The 16,184-nt window shown below is 52.5% G+C and overlaps 1 protein-coding gene across 1 annotated transcript in view; it reads right to left on the reverse strand.

The window, feature by feature from the left end:
• Positions 1–16,184, reverse strand: part of SCFD2 (sec1 family domain containing 2) — a 204,546-nt gene that overhangs the window by 10,353 nt on the left and 178,009 nt on the right. Inside the window, exons 6-7 of the mRNA XM_064149430.1 lie at positions 8,365–8,510; positions 1,055–1,189 (exon numbers count right to left, since the gene is read on the reverse strand). Of these exons, the coding sequence (XP_064005500.1) occupies positions 1,055–1,189; positions 8,365–8,510 (281 nt within the window). The remainder of the gene's footprint in view (positions 1–1,054; positions 1,190–8,364; positions 8,511–16,184) is intronic.

Genomic DNA, 16,184 nt, shown 5'->3' on the forward strand with positions numbered 1-16,184 from the left:
ATGTCTGAGTTCACCACTTCCCAAACCCTGTTTTATGTGAATTGGCACTGAGGGAGACTAAATATATAAGGAAGCTCAAGAAATAATTACAGTGCTGATGGTGCAGTAAGTGGAGAAGATCCTCTTGTGTGAGAAACACAGGATGGTTAGAAACTCATTCAGGTAACAACTGAGCTCTTGCCAACCAGCCAGGAGTACAGAACAGATGAGCAAGCATGAGCACATCTGAGAGGTGTGTGGTGATGGGTACAAAACATCTACTTTACATTAGGTTCACACATTAGAACCAAGCAGGTTGGAAGAGAGCTCCAAGCTCAGCCAGCCCAACCTAGCACCCAGCCCTGCCCAACCAACCAGACCATGGCACTAAGTGCCCCAGCCAGGCTTGGCTGCAACACCTCCAGCCACAGCCACTCCACCACCTCCCTGGGCAGCCCATTCCAATGCCAATCACTCTCTCTGACAACAACTTCCTAACAACATCCAGCCTAGACCTGCCCTGCCACAGCTTGAGGCTGTGTCCCCTTCTTCTGTTGCTGCTTGTCTGGCAGCAGAGCCCAACCCCACCTGGCTACAGCCTCCCTGCAGGCAGCTGCAGACAGCAATGAGCTCTGCCCTGAGCCTCCTCTGCTGCAGGCTGCACCCCCCCAGCTCCCTCAGCCTCTCCTCACAGGGCTCTGCTCCAGGCCCCTCCCCAGCCTTGCTGCCCTTCTCTCCACACCTGCCAGCACCTCAACAGCTCTCTGCAATTCAGGAGCCCACAACTGGACACAGCACTCCAGGGCTGGCCTGAGCAGTGCTGAGCACAGGGGCACAAGAACCTCCCTTGTCCTGATGCCCACACTGCTCCTGAGCCAGCCCAGGATGCCATTGGCTCTGCTGCCCACCTGGGCACTGCTGCCTCCTCTTCAGCTCCTCTCTGCCAGCACCCCCAGCTCCCTCTCTGCCTGGCTGCTCTTCCTACCTGCCCCTTAAGTTCTTCTCAGCAACATCAACTGAAATATGCTAAGACCTCAGGAACATCTTAGGGGGGAGCTCAGGAAGCTGAGTTTACCTTCATGAACATGCTGAATCCAGTCTTAAGCAGATCAGTGAGGCCTGCTGACAGGTGCTCAATATCAACAGGGTCAGCTCTCTCAGCACTGCAGATCTCTTCCACTACCTGTTTCAGGAGGGGTTTGTAGGAAGCCTGCACAGGAAGAACAACACAGAGTGAGCAAAGCTGTTCAGACTTGGTGCAACTGCTCTTGTAGAGCCTTTCTTTCCACTAAAGGTAATGAAATACTGATCCCAGAAGCACAGACACAGGCAGGTTGGCAAAGCCCCTCAGGATCACCAAGCCCAACCTAGAACCCTACTCTACATCATTCACCTTAAACCATAGCCCCAAGCACCACATCCAAACCACCCTTAAACACATTCAGGTTGGGTGACTCCACCACCTCCGAGGATCAGTGCTGGGCCCAGTCCTGTTCAATATCTTTGTTGATGACCTGGACGAGGGCATTGAGTCCAGCAGCAGTAAGTTTGCAGATGACACCAAGCTAGGAGCAGGTGTGGAGCTGTTGGAAGGTAGGAGAGCCCTGCAGAGGGACCTGGCCAGGCTGGATGGGTGGGCAGAGGCCAATGGGATGAGATTGAACAAGGCCAAGGGCAGGGTTCTGCACTTTGGCCACAACAACCCCAAGCAGCACTGCAGGCTGGGGCCAGAGTGGCTGAGAGCAGCCAGGAGGAAAGGGAGCTGGGGGCACTGATAGATAGTAAACTGAAGATGAGGCAGCAGTGTGCCCAGGTGGCCAAGAGAGCCAACGGCATCCTGGCCTGCATCAGGAGCAGTGTGGCCAGTAGGACAAGGGAGGTTATTCTGCCCCTGTGCTCAGCACTGCTCAGGCCACACCTTGAGTGCTGTGTCCAGTTCTGGGCTCCTCCATTCAAGAGAGATGTTGAGGTGCTGGAAGGTGTCCAGAGAAGGGCAACAAAGCTGTGGAGGGGCCTGGAACACAAATCCTATGAGGAGAGGCTGAGGGAGCTGGGGGTGTGCAGCCTGCAGCAGAGAAGGCTCAGGGGTGATCTTATTACTGTCTACAACTACCTGAAGGGGCATTGTAGCCAGGTGGGGTTGGGCTCTTCTCCCAGGCAACCAGCAATAGAACAAGGGGACACAGTCTCAAGTTGTGCCAGGGTAGGTATAGGCTGGATGTTAGGAAGAAGTTCTTCACAGAGAGAGTGATTGGCATTGGAATGGGCTGCCCAGGGAGGTGGTGGAGTCACCATCCCTGGGGGTCTTCAAGAAAAGCCTGGATGAGGCACTTAGTGCCATGGTCTGGTTGACTGGATAGGGCTGGGTGCTAGGTTGGACTGGATGAGCTTGGAGGTCTCTTCCAACCTGCTTAATTCTATGATTCTATGATTCTATGATTCTCTGATTCTATGGGCAGCTCCTTCCAGTCCCTGACCACTGTCTCAGTGAAAAACTTCTTCCTAATGTCCAATCTAAACCTCCCCAGGATCAGCTTGAGGCCATTCCCCCTTGTTCTGCCTCCAGTTCCCTGTGAGCAGAGCCCAGCAGCAGCCTCTCACAATGTCCCTTCAGGTAGCTGCAGACAGCAATGAGCTCTGCCCTCAGCCTCCTCTTCCTCACACCAACCATCTCCAGCTCCCTCAGTTGATCCTTATCAGATTTACTCTCCAGGCCCTTCCCCAGCTTCGTTGCACTCCTCTGGACCCAGCCAGCACCTCCACAGCTCTCTTGTGTTGTGCCCAGAACTGAACACAACACTTGAGCTGTGGCCTCACCAGAGCCCAGTCCAAGGGCACAATCCCCTCCCTGCTCCTGCTGGCCACAGCAGTTTGAATCCAAGCCAGGATGCCACTGTGTGCATCACCTGCACACTCTGCTGGCTCACATCCAGCTGCCTGGGCACACTGCTGGCTCACCTTCAGCTGCCTGGGCACTCTGCTGGCTCACCTTCAGCTGCCTGGGCACTCTGCTGCCTCACATTCAGCTGCCTGGGCACTCTGCTGGCTCACATTCAGCTGCCTGGGCACACTGCTGGCTCACCTTCAGCTGCCTGGGCACTCTGCTGCCTCAACTTCAGCTGCCTGGGCACTCTGCTGCCTCACATTCAGCTGCCTGGGCACACTGCTGGCTCACCTTCAACTGCCTGGGCACTCTGCTGGCTCACATTCAGCTGCCTGGGCACTCTGCTGCCTCACATTCAGCTGCCTGGGCACACTGCTGCCTCACCTTCAACTGCCTGGGCACACTGCTGCCTCACATTCAGCTGCCTGGGCACACTGCTGGCTCACCTTCAGCTGCCTGGGCACACTGCTGCCTCACATTCAGCTGCCTGGGCACTCTGCTGCCTCACATTCAGCTGCCTGGGCACACTGCTGGCTCACATTCAGCTGTCTGGGCACACTGCTGCCTCACCTTCAGCTGCCTGGGCACACTGCTGGCTCACATTCAGCTGCCTGGGCACACTGCTGGCTCACATTCAGGTGCCTGGGCACACTGCTGGTTGCTTGGCCAGGGCTGGGTGCTAGGTTGGGCTGGCTCAGCTTGGAGGTCTCTTCCAACCTGTTGATTCTAGGATTCTGGGAAGCTCAACAGATCAGCTACTTTCACATCACAGAATCAACTGCCCAACCAACCAGACCATGGCACTAAGTGCCCCAGCCAGGCTTGGCTTCAACACCTCCAGGGACAGCCACTCCACCACCTGCCTGGGCAGCCCATTCCAATGCCAATCACTCTCTCTGGCAATCAATACATTTGTTTCCCTTCAAGGCTAGCCCAGGTACACATCATCCTAAATACCTTTAGGGGCATCAAGTGTTCACATCCTTCATTTGCCCAGATGCTATCTCTGAGATCCATGGTGCAAGATCAAACACCCAAAGAGAACTATGGATGAATGGAAAATCCAAAGCACTGCCTGGAAACTTGTTCAGCAGTAATTAAAGCAAGGTTTGGCATCCAACCCTTTACAGTGAGAAACACAACTGAATGGTTTCAGAGTTGAATCCTGTCAGCAAAGACTTATCCAAGTTGCCTCTTTCCCCTCACAAACATATGAGTGACTCTTAATTGAGCCAAGAAAGCAAATCACAGCAGGCTTGAGCTGCAGGATCCTGCAGGGGAATGTGCCAAGGGTGGTGTTGAATCCAGGCAGGCAAGAAACAACTGTTTGAAAATAGACATGCAGGCATCAAGGCCTCTCTACAGCAATCTGCTTAATGCCTCCACAGAGAGACATCAGGAGGAGGTTCTTGGTGGTGGGGGGTGGTGAGATGCTGGCACAGGTTGCTCAGGGAGGTTGGGGATGTCCTCTCCCTGGAGGTGGCCAGGGGTGGGCTGGATGGGGCCTTGAGTGATCTGCTCTAGTGGGAGGTGTCCTTGCCTGTGGTGGGGGTTGGAGCTGGATGAGCTTTGGAGTCCCTTCCAACCTAAACCATTCCAGGAGTCTGTGAAATCTATCACTGAAATTCCAACTAATCCATGATGTGCACTGCCTCATCTGCACATAAAAACTACACGAGGAAGGAAGGGAGGAGAAGGAAGGAAGGAAGGAAGAGAAGGAAGAGAAGGAAGAGAAGGAAGAGAAGGAAGGAAGGAAGGAAGGAAGGAAGGAAGGAAGGAAGGAAGGAAGGAAGAGAAGGAAGAGAAGGAAGAGAAGGAAGGAAGCAAGGAAGGAAGGAAGGAAGGAAGGAAGGAAGAGAAGGAAGAGAAGGAAGGATGGAAGGAAGGGAGAGAAAGAAAGAAAGAAAGAAAGAAAGAAAGAAAGAAAGAAAGAAAGAAAGAAAGAAAGAAAGAAAGAAAGAAAGAAAGAAAGAAAGAAAGAAAGAAAGAAAGAAAGAAAGAAAGAGAAAGGAAGGAAAAGGAAGGAAGGAAGGAAGGAAGGAAGGAAGGAAGGAAGGAAGGAAGGAAGGAAGGAAGAGAAGGAAGAGAAGGAAGAGAAGGAAGGATGGAAGGAAGGAAGCAAGGAAGGAAGGAAGGAAGGAAGGAAGGAAGAGAAGGAAGAGAAGGAAGGATGGAAGGAAGAGAAAGAAAGAAAGAAAGAAAGAAAGAAAGAAAGAAAGAAAGAAAGAAAGAAAGAAAGAAAGAAAGAAAGAAAGAAAGAAAGAAAGAAAGAAAGAAAGAAAGAAAGAAAGAAAGAAAGAGAAAGGAAGGAACAGGAAGGAAGGAAGGAAGGAAGGAAGGAAGGAAGGAAGGAAGGAAGGAAGGAAGGAAGGAAGGAAGGGAGGAAGGAAGGAAGAGAAAGGGAGGAAGGAAGGATGGACAAGAAAACAAGTAGAAGAGGTGGAAGGAAGGAGGAAGGGAGAGAGCTGGACAAAGGGAAGGAGGGAGAGAAACAAACACTTCAGATCAAGATGAAAGGCAAAGAACAACAGTACCAGTATCAGGCAAGAGAAATCCTCTCCCTTGCAGTGCTGCTCCATGCACTGGTTTGATAACCTGATGGAGATGTCATCATTTTATGCCAACCCTAGGCAGGGAGATGCCTCAAAGAGCCTTTCCAAGAGGCTACCCAATTCCCAGTTACTGATGCATGGACTTCTTTTTGAAGCTGAGGAAGAAGTGGAAGATTCCCTGCTCCTAACAGATCTACCTGCAAGGCTAGGGAAGGGCACTGCTTTTTCAGAGGAGCCAAACAACAACCCCTGTGTTAACACAAATGCATGAACGTTAGCAGAGAGCTGTCTGTGAGCTGGAAGAAACCTGAGCTGCCTGCTTAGTTCTGCTGCTCTGAGCCTCCTCACCTGCCCTCAGCAGAAGCTTGGTCCCATAGCAGCAATCAGACAATGGCAGAGACAGATTAGGGGGCTGCAGGGTGTTCAAACATCCCCTGCTGTCCTCCCTCCAGCACTCAGCCCTGAGCACATGAGCTGGGTTACATCCAGAGAACATCATGATGCCAATCTCAGGGGTCAGTCCTGGCACCAGTCTTGTTCAACAGCTTTGTGGGTGCCATGGACAGAGGCACTGAGTGCAGCCTCAGCAAGTTTGCTGCCCACACCAAGCTGTGTGGTGCAGCAGCCAGGCTGGAGGGCAGGGATCCATCCAGAGGGACCTGGGCAGGCTGCAGAGGTGGGCACAAACCAAGCTCAGGAGCTTCAACAAGACCAAGGGCAAGGTCCTGCAGCTGGGTGGAGGCAATGCCAAGCACAACTCCAGGCTGGGCAGTGCCAGGCTGCAGAGCAGCCCTGAGCAGAGGGATCTGGGGGTGCTGTTGGAGGAGAAGCTCCACAGGAGCCAGCAGTGTGCACTTGCAGCCCAGAAAGCCAAGCAGAGCCTGGGCTGCAGCAGCAGCAGTGTGGCCAGCAGGGCCAGGGAGGGGATTCTCCCCCTCTGCTCTGCTCTGCTGAGAGCCCACCTGGAGTCCTGCATCCAGCTCTAGAGCCCCTGGGACAAGAGGGCTGTGGAGATGCTGGAGAGTGTCCAGAGCAGGGCCAGGAGGATGCTGAGAGGCTGCAGCAGCTCTGCTGTGAGCACAGCCTGAAAGAGTTGGGGCTGTGCAGGCTGGAGCAGAGGAGGCTCCCAGGGGACCTTCTTGTGGCCTTCCAGGATCTGAAGGGGGCTCCAAAAAAGCTGGGGAGGGACTTTTGAGGGTGTGAGGGAGTGGCAGGAGCGGGGAGAGTGAGGCTGGAGGTGAGGAGGAAGTTGTTGAGCAGGAGAGTGGTGAGAGGCTGGCAGGGGTTGCCCAGGGAGGTGGTTGAGGCCCCATGGCTGGAGGTGTTTGAGGCCAGGCTGGCTGAGGCTGTGTGCAGCCTGCTCTAGGGTAGGGTGTCCCTGGGCATGGCAGAGGGGGTGGAACTGGCTGCTCCTTGTGGTCCCTTCCAGCCCTGACTGATTCTATGATTCTATGATTCAATTACACTGCTAGGAAACTTCTCCAGGGTCTATCTTATCACCTCCCTCCTCCCCCTCGTTGAAGTGTGTTCAGTGTTCACCAGTTTTCCCCCTTTCACACTGATCCCAGAAGGTTTCAGTAACAGCTTTGCTCCACCTGAGCTTTCCAGTGGTAATTTGCAACACTCCCAATTCCTGCTCTTCCAAAGCCCTGCCTGGTGTGAACTACATCTCCTTGCTGCTCTACAGAATAATTCTGAGTTTGGAAAGATGTTTGGGTTTTGGCTGGCTCAAGGCTAGGAGGGAGTTTTATGGCTTCTCTCTAAATCTCTGTGTGTGCTTTCCATTGTGCAGTTCTATTTTTAACTGGTGAAGTTAAAACTCTTTGGAGGAAATGGAGAGAGAGAGAGAATGAATTCTGGATTGTTAGCCCTGAAGACTTGCAGTGACAGACATATGTGTTCACATGGCAGAAACAAAGCCTGCCTCTGTAGCCTCCTCACAAACAGAGCTGCTGGGAGAGAAAATACACAGCAATAGAGCTGCTGCACAGGGGCAGGCATCCTGCTCTGCTGTGCCATCAGAGGGCTTAGTCCAGAACTGTCTTGACCTTTTCACAGGCATGGAATCATTATGGAATCACAGAATGGCTTCAGCTGGAAGGGAGCTCAGAGCTCAGCTCCTCCAACCTCCCCACCATGCCCATGGATACCTCTCAGCTACACTCAGCTGCTCAAGGTCTCATCCAGCCTGGTCTGCAACATCCCCAGGCAGGAGGCAGCCACAGCCTCCCTGGGCAGCCTGTACCAGACTCTCAGCACCCTCACACTCAGCAACTTCTTGCTCAGCTCCACTCTAACCCTGCTCTGTCTCAGCTTTAAACCATTCCCCTTGGCCTGTGTCTAGACCCCCGGAGGCAAAGTCCCTCTGCAGCCTTCCTGCAGGATCTCTTCAGGCACTGCAAGGCACCTCTGAGCCTTCTCTTCTCCAGGCTGCACACCCTCAGCTCCCTCAGCCTGTGCTCACAGCAGAGCTGCTCCAGCCTCTGGAACATCTTTGTAGCCTCCTCTGGGCTCACTCCAGCAGATCTGTGGCCTTATGCTGGGGACAGCAGAACTGTGTGCAGGACTGGAGGTGAGGTCTCAGCAGAGCAAAGGGGCAGAACCACCTCTCTTGGTCTGCTGGTCACAAAGCTGCAGAGCACATCCCAGATTTCTTCCTCAGGCAACTCTTTCTGACATCACCACAACATACCTGCTCTAGTGGGAGGTGTCCCTGCCTATGGCAGGGGGCTTGAACTGGATGAGCTTTGAGGACCCTTCCAACCTGAACCATTCTACGACTCTATTCTGTGCCTGAGTCTGGATGAAGCTCTCGAAGAAGCTCGACCATAGAACCTGTATTTAAAGGTCTCCCCCGTGGGCAGAAGACATCTGGGGTTGAATCAGTGCTGCAGTTTTGACAGCATGCTAGAGAAGCTGCACAGGCAGAGAACAGAAAGCTGCACTTGCCTGGTAGGTGTTGCTGCCTGGGTCGTGGATGGAGCTGAACTGCTTCAGGTGCGTTCGGGCTCTGGCGACGTCCCTCAGGGAGCGAAAGGCATCGTCCACTGCAGCCAGGGCTTCCTGAGGTGCCAGGCTCTGGGAGGAACCACAGCCTGCAGAAACAAGCAGACAGGGAGCTGAGTGAGCCAAAAGCTTGCCAGCACTTTGACAGCAAGCAGGGAGAAAAAGATAGCCAGGAGGAAGATCTAAATTAGCTTTATTACGTTACAGGCTAGAAACTCAGGGGCTTGTCGCTGCAGAGCAGTGCCAGGTGGCTCCTCAGGGGTCAGTGCTGGCACCAGTGCTGATTGCAGCTTTGCCAGTGACATGGGCAGAGGAATCAGTGCACCCTCAGCAAGCCTGCAGATGGCACCAGGCTGTGTGGCACAGTTGACTTGCTGGAGGGCAATGTGGATCCAGCCAGAGGGACCTGGGCAGGCTGCAGAGCTGAGCCCAGGCCAACCTCATGGTGTTCAACAAGGCCAAGTGTCAGGTCCTGCACCTGGGTGGGTGCAGTCCCAAGCACAGCTCCAGGCTGGGTGGGGAATGGCTGAGAGCAGCCCTGAGGAACAGGCCCTGGGGGTCTGGGCTGATGCAAAGCTCCACAGGAGCCTGCAGTGTGAGTGCAGCCCAGACACAACCCTGTGCTGGCTGCAGCAAGAGCAGTGTGGGCACAGGGCAAGGGAGGGGATTCTGCCCCTTGGCTCTGCTCTCCTCACACCCCACCTGCACTCCTGGGGGCACTTCTGGAGCCCCCAGCACAAGCAGGACATGGAAGTGTTGGAGCCAGTGCAGAGGAGGCCACCAAGATGCTGAGAGGGCTGCAGCAGCTCTGCTGTGAGCACAGGCTGAGAGAGTTGGGGCTGTGCAGCCTGGAGAGGAGAAGGCTTGGAGGAGATTCAGACTGGGCATAAGGAGAAAGTTCATCACCATGAGAGTGGTGAGAGGCTGGCAGGGGTTGCCCAGGGAGGTGGTTGAGGCCCCATGGCTGGAGGTGTTTGAGGCCAGGCTGGCTGAGGCTGTGTGCAGCCTGCTCTAGGGTAGGGTGTCCCTGGGCATGGCAGGGGGTTGGAACTGGCTGCTTCTTGTGCTCCCTTCCAACCCTGACTGATTCTATGATTCTGTGATCGTGCAAATGCAAATGGAGATCTGTGCCTCATTACTGTGTGGCTGGATTTTAATTCTCCTCTCTTTGGAGATAAGCAGCTCCCAGCTGATGCAAGCAATGCTATTTTCTGTGCCCTCTCTTAAATCCTTTATGTGTAAAAGCTTTTTTGGCCAAGCCACCTTTGCAATGCTTCCTTTCACTAGCAAACAAGGTCATAGAATCATAGTGTCATAGAATCTGTGATTGTATGAGTCTGATTCTGTGACTCTGACTCTGATTCTATGACTGTGATTCTATGACTATGATTCTGTGACTCTGACTCTGTGATTCTATGACTCTGATTCTGTGACTCTGACTCTATGATTCTATGACTCTGTGATTCTATGACTATGATTCTGTGTCTCTGACTCTGTGATTCTATGACTCTGTGATTCTATGACTGTGATTCTGTGTCTCTGACTCTGTGATTCTATGACTCTGTGATTCTATGACTATGATTCTGTGTCTCTGACTCTGTGATTCTATGACTCTGTGATTCTATGACTCTGTGATTCTATGACTGTGATTCTGTGTCTCTGACTCTGTGATTCTATGACTCTGTGATTCTATGACTATGATTCTGTGACTCTGACTCTGTGATTCTATGACTCTGTGATTCTATGACTCTGATTCTGTGACTCTGACTCTGTGATTCTATGACTCTGTGATTCTATGACTATGATTCTGTGACTCTGACTCTGTGATTCTATGACTGTGATTCTATGACTATGATTCTGTGTCTCTGACTCTGTGATTCTATGACTGTGATTCTATGACTATGATTCTGTGTCTCTGACTCTGTGATTCTATGACTCTGTGATTCTATGACTCTGATTCTGTGTCTCTGACTCTGTGATTCTATGACTCTGTGATTCTATGACTCTGATTCTGTGACTCTGACTCTGTGATTCTATGACTCTGTGATTCTATGACTCTGATTCTGTGACTCTGACTCTGTGATTCTATGACTCTGTGATTCTATGACTATGATTCTGTGACTCTGACTCTCTGATTCTATGACTCTCTGATTCTATGACTATGATTCTGTGACTCTGACTCTGTGATTCTATGACTATGATTCTGTGTCTCTGACTCTGTGATTCTATGACTCTGACTCTGTGATTCTATGACTCTGTGATTCTGTGACTCTGTGATTCTATGACTCTGTGATCTATGACTCTGTGATTCTATGACTATGATTCTGTGATCTATGACTCTGTGATTCTATGACTATGATTCTGTGATCTATGACTCTGTGATTCTATGACTATGATTCTGTGATCTATGACTCTGTGATTCTATGACTCTGTGATTCTATGACTCTGACTCTGTGATTCTATGACTCTGTGATTCTATGACTCTGACTCTGTGATCTATGACTCTGTGATTCTATGACTATGATTCTGTGATCTATGACTCTGTGATTCTATGACTATGATTCTGTGACTCTGACTCTCTGATTCTATGACTCTCTGATTCTATGACTATGATTCTGTGACTCTGACTCTGTGATTCTATGACTATGATTCTGTGTCTCTGACTCTGTGATTCTATGACTCTGACTCTGTGATTCTATGACTCTGTGATTCTGTGACTCTGTGATTCTATGACTCTGTGATCTATGACTCTGTGATTCTATGACTATGATTCTGTGATCTATGACTCTGTGATTCTATGACTATGATTCTGTGATCTATGACTCTGTGATTCTATGACTCTGTGATTCTATGACTCTGACTCTGTGATTCTATGACTCTGTGATTCTATGACTCTGACTCTGTGATCTATGACTCTGTGATTCTATGACTATGATTCTGTGATCTATGACTCTGTGATTCTATGACTATGATTCTGTGACTCTGACTCTGTGACTCTATGACTGTATGACTCTATGACTCTATGACTCTATGACTCTATGATTCTATGATTCATCTCTCTTTTCTTTCCAGCCCCACACTCAAGCTCTCTGTTTCTAGAGCTAAACTAAACCATGAGCTTTCTTTGCAACCCCTTACTGTTGAAATCCCCAAAAGCTGCTGCCTACCTGTGGCCCTGCAGTGGGTTTGAAGTGTGTGTGTGTGTGTGGAGGGGGCTGGGGGGTCTCTTTGCAGCCTGCAGAACAAGAGCAGCTTGTGTTGAACACATGGCAGGCAGCTACAAATCACCTCCCGTTCACACCTTCCCCGTGAATGGGGCTGTGTGTGCATGTGGAGAGCAGAACACAATCCCTCTTCTCTGCTCCCTTCACTCCAACCAAGCAATCTGCTCCTTGGACAACAATGAAGAGGTGGAATACATTTAGCTGCTGCTGCTGCACAGCCTCTGTGCTTAATTAAAACAACTCTTTCCTTGCTGGGTTGTTGGTTTTTTTTTTTCCAGGGGAAGTTAAGTGGCACTTGGAGACCAGGCTGAATGAATTCCTTTGACTTCCAAGCCCTATTATATATGGGGAAAGGCATTTAGATGAAATTTGGGGATTTCCTGGCAGACTTGAAGAAAGGCAGTGGTGGAAAAAAAAAGCAGGCCACTATTAACCAGCCTGGGACTAAAGAGTTTGAAAGAGATCCTGATCATAGAATCACAGAACCAAGCAGGCTGGAAGAGAGCTCCAAGCTCAGCCAGCCCAACCTAGCACCCAGCCCTGCCCAACCAACCAGACCATGGCTCTAAGTGCCCCAGCCAGGCTTGGCTTCAACACCTCCAGCCATGGCCACTCCACCCCCTCCCTGGGCAGCCCATTCCAATGCCAATCACTCTCTCTGCCAGGAACTTCCTCCTCACATCCAGCCTAGACCTGCCCTGGCACAGTTTCAGACTCTGTCCTCATACCCCAAGAAGAACATGACCTAGATTCTGCAGAGGTCACTGCCTGAGCTCACTGATCTTGCTCCTGCTCTGCTTCCATCCACTTGTGCTGAATTCAAGGAGAGTAAGGCTGGCAGCAGCTGCAGTTGGCACCAAACAGGATCACACCCCTGGAGTGCTGTGTCCAGTTCTGGGCACCTCAATTCAAGAGAGCTGTTGAGGTGCTGGAAGGTGTGGAGAGAAGGGCAGCAAGGCTGGGGAGGGGCCTGGAGCAGAGCCCTGTGAGGAGAGGCTGAGGGAGCTGGGGGTGTGCAGCCTGCAGCAGAGGAGGCTCAGGGCAGAGCTCATTGCTGCCTGCAGCTGCCTGCAGGGAGGCTGTAGCCAGGTGGGGTTGGGCTCTGCTGCCAGGCAGCCAGCTGCAGAAGAAGGGGACAGAGTCTGAAGCTGTGCCAGGGCAGGTCTAGGCTGGATGTTAGGAGGAAGTTGTTGTCAGAGAGAGTGATTGGCACTGGAATGGGCTGCCCAGGGAGGTGGTGGACACAGTCTCAGGCTGTGCCAGGGGAGGTCTAGGCACCTCCCTGGGCAGCCCATTACCAATGCCAATCACTTTCTCTGTGTAGAACTTCCTCCTAACATCCAGTCTGACCCTGTGGGTTGGACTGGATGATCTCCTTGGGTCCCTTCCAGCCCCTAACATCCTGTGAGCCTGTGATATGATCAACACCAACCCTTGGTGAAGCTCTTTGGTACCTGCTCACAGCCTCCAGCCACTCCTGCCCCCACAGCAGCCACTGCACACTCCTAAGCCTCCTGACCTTCTCTCACCCTCCTTCCTCCCTGTGCTAGCTCCTTGCTCCAGTCATGCCTCAGCCCCTCACTGAATCCTAGAGGCTCAACCCAGCCTGGACCACACTGATGCAAAACCACTCCAGCCCCATGGTCCTCCTTGGGCTGAGGCAACTTATTTGTGCAGCAGAGGTGAAGAGGCTGAAACTCCTCCAAGGCATCCAAGAGATTAGCATCACAGCTGGAGCAGGAGCTTGGGATTTCCCAACCCTGGGCTTCAGCAGCCTGTTGTGGTAGGTTTAAATAGGCTTCTACATGCCCTGGCTTGCCCAGGCATGAGTTTCTGCTCTCCCTCATTCTGTTGATGGGAGAAGCAACTGCAGGAAGGAGGACAAAGAACCTGGAGCCACTGAGGCTAAGAACTCTAAGCCCAGACTTGTTTTGCTCCTGTTTAGATCCTGTGGTGAACAAGGTAGACACACCTGGCTTGTGCCTGCCTTGTGCAAGGCCTGCAGGGAGGCTGTAGCCAGGTGGGGTTGGGCTCTGCTGCCAGGCAGCCAGCAACAGAAGAAGGGGACACAGCCTGAAGCTGTGGCAGGGCAGGTCTGGGCTGGATGTGAGGAGGAAGTTGTTGTCAGAGAGAGTGATTGGCACTGGAATGGGCTGGGCAGGGAGGTGGTGGAGTGGCTGTGGCTGGAGGTGTTGCAGCCAAGCCTGGCTGGGGCACTTAGTGCCATGGTCTGGTTGGTTGGGCAGGGCTGGGTGCTAGGTTGGGCTGGCTGAGCTTGGAGCTCTCTGCCAACCTGCTTGATTCTTTGTTTCTATGATTAGCCTTGGGCTGCACTGGCAAAAAGAGGAGCAGGCAGAGAACAAGTGCTTCTTTGCTGCTTGCTTGCTGTTGCTGGCCTTAGAATTAGAGAATCAGTCAGGGTTGGAAACCTCTCTTTGGCACATGGAGCACACTCAGCCCACCTGGCTGAGAGCTCTGCTGCATATTGTGGTGGCCTTACAGTATCTTAAGGGGGCTACAAGAAAGCTGGGAGGGACTTTTTAGGGTGACAGGTAGTGACAGGACTGGGGGGAATGGAACCAAGCTAGAAATGGGGAGATTCAGCCTGGATGTGAGGAAGAAGTTGGTCAGCAGGAGAGTGGTGAGAGGCTGGAAAGGTTTGCCCAGGGAGGTGGTGGAAGCCTCAACTTTGGAGGGGTTTAAGGCCAGGCTGGATGAAGCTCTGGACAAGCCTGATCTAGTGTGAGGTGTCCCTGGGCATGGCAGGGGGGTTGGAACTGGCTGATCCTTGTGGTCCCCTCCAACCCTGAGTGATTCCATGACCCTGTGATCTCAGTCTCTGAAGCTGCAGACGGGAGAGCTCTGGCTGCTTAACTACATGAGCAAATGTAGCTGTAAGAGCTACCTTTGGAGAACAATCAAAATGAAACCCAGAAATGCTGGCCTCCATGCCTGTCACTTGGACATCTCTGCTTCAGGGGGATGCTTTATGGCTTGCCCCTTGCCAAAAGCCAAGAGCACACCACGGGGGCTCAGCTTTTACCAAGCGCTGCAGGCTCTCACGTTACATGAAATGAAACTCCAGCACTTACTAGCATCAATCCCACCAATTAACTGCAAGAAGAACTTGAAGTTAGGCTCAGATATGCTTTCTGAAGGGAATTGCTGGACCAAAATCATTAGGGCACTGTTTGGCTGCCCCCTCAGGCAGTCCATCTCTTCATTACAAAGCCACCCGCGTTAATAAGGCTGTGGCAGATGCTCTGCAAGGCCAAGCAAGCCTCCAACAACCCTCCTGCCAAGTGCTTCATCAGTGAAGAATGATGGCAGTGAAGAGAGCACACAGAATCACTCACAGTTACTGAGTGCTGGGGGCTGGAAAGGACCTCCAAAGACCACTGAGTCCAAGCCCCCTGTCAGAGAGAACCCAGGGCAGGGCACACAGCAGCACAACCAGAGGGGGTTGAAAGGCTCCAGAGCAGGAGACTCCACAGCCTCTCTGGGCAGCCTGCTCCAGGGCTCTGGCACCCTCACAGGGACAAAGTTTCCCCTCCTGCTCCCCTGGTACCTCCTCTGCTGCAGCTTGCCCCCAGTGCCCCTTGTGCTGCCCTTGGCCAGCCCTGGGCAGAGCCTGGCTGCGTCCTGCCCACACTGCCCTGCACAGCTTGAGCACAGCACTGAGGGCAGCCCTCAGGCTGCTCTGCTGCCAGCTGCCAGCCCCAGCTGCCTCAGCCTGGCCTCACAGGAGCTGTTCACTGCCTGCAGCAGCTTGGGGGCTCTGGGCTGGACTCTTCCAAGTAGTTTCCTGAGGTCTTCCTTGAACTGAGGGGCCCAGAACTGGTCACAGCATTCCAGACGCAGCCTAACCAGGGCAGAGTAGAGCAGGAGAACCTCTCTTGACTGACCAACCACAGCCCTTCTGATCCACCCCAAGATGCCCTTGGCCTTGGCTACCAGGGCACGTTGCTGGTTCATGAGCATCACAGAATCACAGACACAGGCAGGTTGGCAAAGCACCTTAGGACCACCAAGTCCAACCTAGAACCCTACTCTACAAGATGCACCTTAAACCATAGCCCCAAGCACCACATGCAAACCACCCTGAAACACAGCCAGGCTGGGTGACTCCACCACCTCCCTGGGCAGCTCATTCCTGTTGCCCAAGAAACATTTCCCTTCTCAGTTTAAGTTCTGTACCAAAACATAACTCAGGGCACCCTTAACCTGCTGAAGGCAGCTTGATACAATAACCTAACTGACCCAGAACCAGAAGAGCACAAGCAAAGCTGACAGTTGTCATCCATTTATCAGAACCACAGAATCACAGAACCAAGCAGGCTGGAAGAGAGCTCCAAGCTCAGCCAGCCCAACCTAGCACCCAGCCCTGCCCAACCAACCAGACCATGGCACTAAGTGCCCCAGCCAGGCTTGGCTGCAACACCTCCAGCCACAGCCACTCCACCACCTCCCTGGGCAGCCCATTCCAGTGCCAATCACTCTCTCTGCCAGGAACTTCCTCCTCACAGCCAGCCTAGACCT

Source organism: Pogoniulus pusillus, chromosome 9, assembly GCF_015220805.1.
Source record: "Pogoniulus pusillus isolate bPogPus1 chromosome 9, bPogPus1.pri, whole genome shotgun sequence".
NCBI lineage: Eukaryota > Metazoa > Chordata > Aves > Piciformes > Lybiidae > Pogoniulus > Pogoniulus pusillus.